Raw genomic sequence first — 9,252 nt, forward strand, 5'->3', positions numbered from 1 at the left:
TATTTTCATTACTTTTCATGACTTTCTTCAGATTAACTCCATGACTGCTGCTGTAAAACCAGTCACACTGTGTGACAACGCGAGGTCGAGCTCTCCTGCAAAGCTGTCCGGCGGGTGTAAAGTTACGAGCCGGCAGGACACACCTCTAGAGGGAGTTCCCGGGGAGGTGGAAACAAGGAGCCGATCGTTCCTTCCTGCAGAAAGTCAGGAGCCCTTTCACTTGAGAGGGCGATTACCTCCGCCGGCGGCTGTGCGTCTTGGCAGCTGTAGCCGTGCCTCAGAGTGAAAATGCCCGGGATGGGCAACTCTTTACGCGCGGCTGCCCTCCTGGCTTTCGTGGTTCTTTCAGTTCTGGTGACGCTCCTGATCAGCAGCGTGCAGCAGTTTGGAGCAAGAATCTCGCACTTTTCCACCGCACCTTCTGGTGATGACGAGGAGTTAGCCTCGCTCCGCGAGGCGCTGATTCACCAGCTCAACGAGAGGCGAAAAGAAATTATTCCGCTGCTTTCACCTGGTGTTGGTGATGATGATGAAAACGGACTGTTAGGAGAAAGTTTTTCCCAGCGTGACTCGACTTTGGATTACAGTCTGTGGAATGAGATCACAGTTGGCTCCGGGAAAACGCATCTGGATGAAATGGGTTGTGATTCCCTAGCCGACATGCAGGCGGTGGAGATCCTCGGATCGGGATACACCAAGCTGGTTGTCAAAGTGAATCTAGCCGGGGAATCTGAGCCGGTGGCGCTGAAACTCGTCAACGAGCAGGGCATAGACATGGGGAAGTGCGTGGAGGACTTTAAAGATCCTCGGGGATGTCGCGAACTCGTTTCATTCAAGCTGAGGAAAGAAATGGTCCTTCTCCAAAGACTCCAGCATCCGAACGTCATTAAGGTAAAGTTTCCTCTCCCTCTGCTTTGAGGGTTTGTTTTTTAATCAGTTTAAATTGTTAAGTTGCGAGTTCAAATGCTAAAACAGCGTTTAGTCTGCGTCTTTCTCGGTGTTTATTTAAGGGCCATGAAGTTTCAGAGGCTACTGTTGACTTCTGAGCGTTCCAGCTGGGGAAACTGGATAAAGTGAAGATTTTCCATAATCCTCGTACTACAGCTCACATTTTCCTTTGTTTCACACACACTGAGCTGCGTGAAAGGTTGCTGCAGGGCCTTCCCATCTAATTAAATTAAATTCGGTGACCCTCCTCTGACCTTTGGGTCCAGTTTAGCGAGAGCAGACAATGTGACTCTGTCCTCCTCTACTATCCATGGTTGCATCTGAAACCCCCTGGCGCTTATTCACTCAAACCATTACAGCCCAATTTAGAAGAAGTTTGAGCTAAACCCAGGGGTTTCTTTCTCGTGTCCTGCAGTCGTGTGACAGCCCAGTTGATTCATTTCAGAGATGTGCTGGATTCTCTTGGCTATAATGTAATTTTTCAGATTTTTATCACAAGTCATAACTGCTAGAGCGAGCTTGATGACACATTGTATGCAATCTTTGCTCAAAACCTTAAAGAGACTTTAACCTGTTGCTTTCTCTGAATTAAAATGTAAAAAACAAACAGTAGCATGATCTACCCTGCTTTTCTTTATTGTACTGTGGCTTAACCTAGTTATTTTCCACTCTGCAGCTGAAGGGTCACTGTGCTGGGGGCCCAGGAGGAAGAGAAGGCGAGGCCGAAAGAGTCACAGTCATTCTGGAGCAGGGGAACCCTCTCCAGATGATCCAGCTGCTCCAGAGCTCCTGGGAGGACAGATTCAGAGTAAGCACCACGGCGTGTTTTGTCATTTATCTCATACACTGCAGACGCACTGGGAAGTTAGAGGTATCTGTTTCACACTTACTGTGCACAGAGCATGTGCAGGCCATTGTTCAAGTCTGCAGAAAAGGTGAAGGTTGAAAAATGACAGAGGCCGATGTTGGAAACTCCTGGAGGTCGGGCATCTGTCCCTCGGTACATTTGATCAGGCCGAGGTTTTGAGTCGTGATGGGCCCTGGAGTTAATCCACTTATGACTGGGAATGTCATTTCATCCCAGACACACACTCTTAGATGCACACATACAGCTTTAGCGCAACCCCCCTCCGATCACAGGTATGCTCCACAGTGGAAGCCAACAAAGGCTGAATTTACACTCCAGGGATTCAGATATGCTCGCCTTCGCGCATGGATGTGTTTGAAAAGGAGAGTGGTTGGAAAGGGGGGGGAATGCCTGAGCATGCATGTTTTGTTTTTGGACTGGCAAAAAGTACTTTGGCATTCTGCACGTATCATCTCAACAGTGGGCAACTTTTTGCTGCATCACCAAAATAGCAGTTCATAATAACCCTCCCCTTGAGCTGCTTGGCCACTTTCAGCTACATCGCATCTGTGCAAGCTTCAGTAATCCAGGGGTGTTTGGTTTCAGCCAGCCCCGTTTTTGCCATGCCCCCGATTCCACCAAGCGACGTCCAAGAGACTCGGAGCATTACCTAACACTGCAGCTATGTTTGTAGTGTGACAGAAGCATTTCATGCACTTTTAGCACATGGCTAATGCTTTAATTTTGCTTTTGGTAGCCTTACTTATTCCCTCTCTCTCTGTTTTTATTATAGGATTTAAAGAGTACTATAAAAACAGTGTCAGGAAATGGTTTGCAAATGTGGTTGGTGAGCCGTCTTTAAAGGAAAGGCTTTTGCATGGCTTCCAGTTTTAACCATTTTTAGCCATTTAATTAAACCTAATTAAATTGTCCAATGTTCTGAGTTTTTAGAGGATAAAACAAGTCAGTTTTTAACTTGAAAACAAGTCAAATAATAATATTTTTAACAGGTTTTTGTTGGCCAAATGACATTTTTCACTAACAAGATAATTACTTATGATTATGATTTTTTTTTTATATTATAAATTATGGTTGAAAAAATAAAATGAGAGAGAGAGAGAGAATGGAAATAAATTTAAAGTCATTGTCAAAAAACTTTTAGGTTCTGCAAAAAAAAAAAAAATCTAGTATTTTTCTTTTATTGTACAAAATGTAGTATTTTTGGATTTTGTTGGTATGACACAACAATCACTCTGAACACTGCAGCCTGGTTTTTCATCAGTTTCAGACCAAACCATGTGCAACACGCCTAAAAATGATATATGAAAATCAAGAAAAAGCTTTGACGCCTGTAATTATATTTGTATTTGATACATTTTTTAAAAACATTTCTTGACATTTGATCACAAATATTAACATTAAAGAAAAAATAAGCATATTCTCACGTCAGACAGCTGAGTACATACTTGATGAATGACTTCAACGGTTATCTGGTTATAAACCGTAACTGGCTTCAGTGACAATGCATTTAGCGCTTCAAGGCCAACGTGAAATATTCCTGAGCAATATTTCACCACTGTCACGAGTCCAGCTGATCAGACTTTGTTGTTTCTAATCTCCAGGTGTGTCTGGACCTGGTCCGGCTCCTCCACTTCCTCTCTCAGTCGCCTCTGGGCTCCGTGGCCCTGTTGGACTTCCAGCCTCGGCAGTTTGTCACAGTGTCCGGCTCGCTGAAGCTCACGGACCTGGATGATGCCAGCGCGGAGGAGACCACCTGTCACACAGACGCAGACTGCACTCTCCAGTTTCCACACAGAAACTTCACTCTGCCCTGCTCAGCTCGGGGTGTGTGTGAGGGGCTAAACGAGAAGAGGAACATTTACAACGCCTACAGGTAAAAAAAAAAAGTGACAGTTTTACTGCGTGATAGATAGGAGGAGCATCGGCTACACGGATAACTGCATAAATATAGAACAAGCTGACACCTAAAGTGTTGACAGTGGAGACGTGCAGCTGGAAATTTGCAGTTTGATGGGGAAAGTATAATGAATGCATTGTTAGTTTCAGTGGGGGGGAAAAAGAGCAATTTCCTTTTAAAAATGGTTCCGATTTTTTTGACAGCTTTACGATCTTTACGTGTGAGACGGAGCGAGACGGCTATGCGATAGGGCTTGCCCAACTTTCTCTCTCTCTGAATGAGTGTCTTTGCCTGACCTTAGGTATTTTTTCACCTACCTGCTGCCTCACCAGGCCCCGCCCAGCCTCACACACCTGGTAGACCGCATCATGAACGCCACAGGTGAGGATGAGAGTCGTCCCGACATGACGGGGGACGCTCGCTACTAAAGATCAGAAGGCAAATCTTTCCATTACGGCAGTCGTGTAATGACATGCCTCTGCCTAAGTGCTTCTTTTAATGAGCAAGACAAGATGCTTCATGACATGTAACACAGTAATGAATACAAGTAGTTATTTGTTGAGATCACACAACTGGGAGTAGACAGCATAGTGTAAAAAAAAAAAACATCCATAATGCCTGACTTTATGCCTGTAGTCACTTAAATCTTTAACCAGATTGAATTCATTGTGCGTGCGTGTGTTTCCAGGGGAGCTGAAAGCTGACATCAATCAGACGCTGGAGGCCTTTGAACACATCCTCCACCTCTATAAGTCTGGCCTACACCTGGAGAACCTGCCTCCATCAATAATCAGAGGTAAGCGCTCGTGGAATGAAGGCTGCTTTATATAAAAGCACACTGGGCTCTCTTGTGGACCTGTTTCCCTTTTTTTTTTGTGAGCATGAAGAGAATGCTTGGCTTTTTTTAATCTACTTGTAGAGAAAAGCAGACAGTCTACACCTGTGTTTTCATTTTCTACTTAAGAAGGGAAAAAACTGAAAAAGAAGGGGCTGTTTTGACAGGTTTATTAGGCAGCTGGAATGAGGGGACGAGACTAACAAAGTGAGATTAATCTCGTATGTCTTTTGTTTAGAGAGTGCAGTTGGCGTTCATTTTAAAAAGAAGTGTTTTTTTTACTTCATTACATTTAAAATTCCTCGCTTTTTGCTGTGCAGAACGGCCACGTAAACAGTTTTTCAAAATCTTTGTCCTACTTGTTTCTGTGTTCGCCCAGCCTAAGCGCTGAACGTCCTTCACTTTTCTTCTCTCCAACTCGCTTCCACCACGCCCCCCCTCCTGCCCCGCTCCTCTCAGCCGTATGAAATATTAATAACAGAATGACTGGCTGCGTTCCTGTGGTGAGATTTTCCGTCCCCCCAGATGCTGGACTGTTTATATAGCAGCACTTTGTGAATTTAATCACAGATTCAGGGTAAAGAGGCCCTGGTGCCGAGGCTGACACCGGGAGGGAATGTTTCAGCTTAACAAGGAGGTGCCAGGAGACTGCTGCTGCTGCTGAGTGTGTGTGATAAGACTGTGGGGGGAAAAAATGCGTGTGTTTATTAATTCAGCATATTAGCTGAAGCAGAGGTATTTGTGGGTGGAGGAAAAGCCTGTGCTCAGCACCAGCTTGGCTTATCCGTTTCACATATTGGGGGAAATAAAGCTCGTGGCTCAATCATGTTGAGAATTCAACTCCATCCAGTAAATTACCAGCATCTGGTTAGCCTAATTTCCTATATTGGGGAAATGGCCAGCTTTATCGAAGCTTAAAAAATCTCCTTGTTTAAAGTCGGTCCTGATTGCTTGCACACTTCAGATTTTACACAGATTTAACAAAAAGGGAGATGAGTAGTAAGCATATGAAGGGCTGGTGGGCATATTTTTCCACATTTCCCTTATTCCAGATGCTAAGCTAAGGTGGTTAGCTGCATGCTCACTGCACTAACATGAAAAAGGTATTAAACTTCTCGTCCAGTTCTCACCAAATTAGTCATTTTTACAAACTGGAAAAAAAGCTGCATTTTTGTCGCACACATGTAACATGCCGCACTCTCCTCACATTATATACCAAGCACGCCCTCCCCGGTTTGAGGCAGGGGCAGTAGTTAAGCTGCAAAATTTCTACCATCACCCTCTCACATATGTCAGTGCCCTTAATGCTTCAACCCTGCTCCACCTCCCCAGCACACTCACCTGCACACTCCAAGGGGCGATATTTACTCATCGCTAACCAATTTTATATGGAACACGTTTTAGCTCAGAGCACAGAAACCAAACTCTGTTCGGCTGCTGTAATAAATCATTTCCAATGTGACTTATCTGACAGAACTGTCTTTTTAAATGATTAAACAGCCTGAGGGGGGAAAAAACTGAGTAATTGTGGGATTGTATATTAAAAGCCACATGAATTAAAATGTTTTCCCTCAAAGGAAATTTAAAAAAAGAGAGAGAAAACATAACTGCAGCCAAAGTCCCAACTTATCTTTATAAAAGAAGCCAAATGGCAACAGAGCTAAAGCTTGTGTAATAGTGTGTGTGTGAGAGAGAGAGAGGGAGGGAGACTCATCAGGTCCAGAGTCTTAATTTGAAATTGTTGACAGATGCAGATTCATAGGTAATGTGGATGTAAGCTGTCCGCAGCTGAGATCATCTCTGATGTGATGGAGGGAAACCTGATGAAGATATACTGTAGTTTCCTAAAAACTGCTGCAACTATAAATCCAGCTGTGTACAGAACTGTAGAGACCGCATAGGCCGGGCCGTAAATTCACCGTTAAATGATATTCTATATATTAAAAGAAAACGAGGTCCTTTCTCCCATTCTTCATCTTAAACACTGAGACTTGTATGTCTTTGTCTCTTTAACAGCTGAGGTCTGCCACCCCAACAGGCCTCATTTTTTTTCTCCCCAGAGAAGGATCCTCCAAACACTCCTTCTCCTTGTTCCCTTTTCTCAGAGCCAGAAGGCAGATCCTCGTGTCTTTTTCCTCGTAACAATACTCCCCCACACACACCGCCTCCTGCCATTTAGGAAGGTTAACAGTTTGTAACAGTGAGCCTCCTCCGTACGGGCTCACAGACGAGGCTTTTGTCCATTTCTTGTGTGTGTGTAAGTGTGTGTGTGCAGGCATATGTGAGCATGGGTTCCTCTCATGGCTCCTGCTAATGTGTAGCAGATGATTTAAGGCCAGATCCACAAGACGTCTGACAGGAAGAATTATAATGATGAATGTACGGCAAATGTTTGGAAAGTGGACGATGAGGTCGATTGAGAGTGTGTGTGTGTGTGTGTGTGTGTGTGTGTGTGTGTGTGTGTGTGTGTGTGTGAGCAAAAAATCTCTGGTGTCAAATGAAACGTTTGACACATAATTAGAGACGATGACAGACGCAGAAGGTCCTGCTTTGGCATTTCGAACAAAAACATTGCTGAAAACAATTTGTCGCCTAATAAGTTAGTTGAGTAAAATAAGAAATCATTTTTCAAGCGAAAAGCATTTTGTGATTCCTGCTTGGCAGCTCTGTTCTTTGATCCCATGTTTAAAAAAAGAAATAAAAAGAAATTAAGACATTGGCTTGTATTTTTTAAAAGTATTTCATAGTATTTTACCGACTAAATTATTGTTTTCATTTAAGAAAAATATTGCAAATTAATTAATAATTTAAAGTAATACTTTACCGCTGGCTAGTTTATTATAAATAATACATAATAATGTATGTCAGCACTTTGAGGTAATTCCAGACCATCGGCACATTTTAAATCCTGTTCTGCCAGCAGTAGATTTACATTTTCACACTAACATTTTTGTGTCCTTTTATCATAAGAATATCTGTTCTTTAAATATCTCCCAACCAAAACCAGAGTCTGTGTTTCTATGAGACGTAGTCTTACATTTAGGGATCCCTTATTTTATTTTCATTAGCATTCTTTTCTTTCAGTGCTCCAGCGTGTTTGTTTTCCCTCCAGGGATTACTAAACTTCCGTGTTTATGCCTGGAGAGCATTTCAGAATCTTTCAGCAGCCTCACGTACTGAAGTGGCGTCTCTTCTTCTGTGGTTAGATTACACTGTGATGCGAGGGATGGGCACTTCTGGGAACGTGGAGTACCGCTGCTGGCCATCCTACAGCCAGCAGGGCTGCGTGCTGTCAGTCCACAGTGCCCGAGAGGCAGCGTACACCTGTAACTCCCACTCTCAGTGCAACAGCTTCACTCTGACGGGGCAGAAGACTTGGACAGGTTAGTAAAGCCTCCTCTACTGGTTCTACTGGTACATAGTTCCCCATCTCCCATTATCAAGTAGACATGGAAAAGCACTAGTTGTATGACTTTCCACAAAACCACACCTGCCACATGACTAGAAGTGCTAAGCATACAATTGCTGCTCCTTTTAATCTTCCAGTGAAGCTTTTTTAAAGTTTAAATACACAGTTTAAATTTTCGAGTCAGGACTTGTCACTTTCTTGATGTTGCCAGTTTGTTTAACGTGGATCTGCTTTTCTGTCTCTCTCTTTGTTTTCTACTCTGTAGGCCGCCTCCTAGCCTCTTTCAGGAGTGGCTTCAGTCACTTGGTGCCTGATGGGACGTCAGAAGTTTATGTAAAGAAGACAAAAGTTGTCGAAAAATCAAGCGCCTGACGTCCGAGCGAGTTTCTGTCAAAATGGGAGTTACCAAGAGATGGCACACAGCGGGGCGATGGGAACTGATGCAAGACGTGGCACTCGAGAACCGCGTCCTCCTGTTTAACAAGTCAAACGCAGCATGGCTCTGTGGATCTGCAAGAGCAGCGTGGAGACCAGGCTGACGAGGAGGCGTTTGAAGCCAGCAACTGAATGTGATGTATTTATGGGGCTTCTTGCTCTGTGACTGTTTGATCTGCCTGCCAGCTCACTCCCCTCTGCCAGCTACTATTTAAAGGGATTTCCCTTCAGGTACAATTAAGCAGGGAGAGCCTCATGCCCTTGACATTTTTTTTTCTTTTTACCTTTCCTTTATTTGCCGTGTGCGTCAGCTTTCACTGTGAGGTCGAGTCCCTGTTGCTAGATTTTTTTTATTTATTTTTTTTAAACCAAAGAGGTAAGAAGTATAGTCGCTGAGCATTTGGAGCCCGAGGATGAGAAAGGAAAACAAGCTCTTATACAAATACACTTTGATGTTAATGCGCAGAGGTTGTGGCTGTATTTTCGTGGTTCCCTGGCTTAGCTGCACCGCCGCATGAGACGGCAACAACCATGTAAGCGTTTACACATCAACAATGAGCAAAGATGATCAAAACCATTCCAGAGCAGTCTTTTTTGTTTGCTTTAGATACTTTTGTGCACTTAGTTATAGTGTTTCATTCCTAAATATTTATATGATTAAATGGACTGTAATTGTTCTTACATGTTTGTGCATTACAGCTTTCATGCACCTTGTGGGTGATACTTTTATTTTCAATGAAAAATTATTCATTTGTTTTTTTTTTGTTTTTGTTTTTTTAATACTTCCCGTGTTGTTACTGTGCAGTTTTTTTTAGTTTGTACAGATATATAAATATAATGTTTCTACTGTTTTTTTTAAA

At 43.3% G+C, this 9,252-nt stretch overlaps 1 protein-coding gene and 1 long non-coding RNA gene across 2 annotated transcripts; one reads left to right on the forward strand and one right to left on the reverse strand.

Moving 5' to 3' along the window:
- The first annotated feature begins 177 nt into the window (after positions 1–177).
- Positions 178–9,252, forward strand: pkdccb (protein kinase domain containing, cytoplasmic b). The gene is made up of 7 exons (XM_075410362.2): positions 178–891; positions 1,625–1,756; positions 3,418–3,689; positions 4,015–4,094; positions 4,402–4,509; positions 7,755–7,931; positions 8,223–9,252. Exons 1-7 carry the CDS (start codon positions 289–291, stop codon positions 8,327–8,329), a joined length of 1,479 nt encoding a protein of 492 aa, XP_075266477.2. The 5' UTR covers positions 178–288; the 3' UTR covers positions 8,330–9,252.
- On the reverse strand, positions 1,569–2,249 carry LOC145422570 (uncharacterized). Its single transcript, XR_013903880.1, has 2 exons — positions 1,839–2,249; positions 1,569–1,737 (listed from the first exon to the last, which is right to left on the reverse strand). It is a non-coding gene; the product is annotated as an uncharacterized LOC145422570 (long non-coding RNA).

This window comes from Astatotilapia calliptera, chromosome 19 (assembly GCF_964374335.1).
Source record: "Astatotilapia calliptera chromosome 19, fAstCal68.1, whole genome shotgun sequence".
Taxonomy (NCBI): domain Eukaryota; kingdom Metazoa; phylum Chordata; class Actinopteri; order Cichliformes; family Cichlidae; genus Astatotilapia; species Astatotilapia calliptera.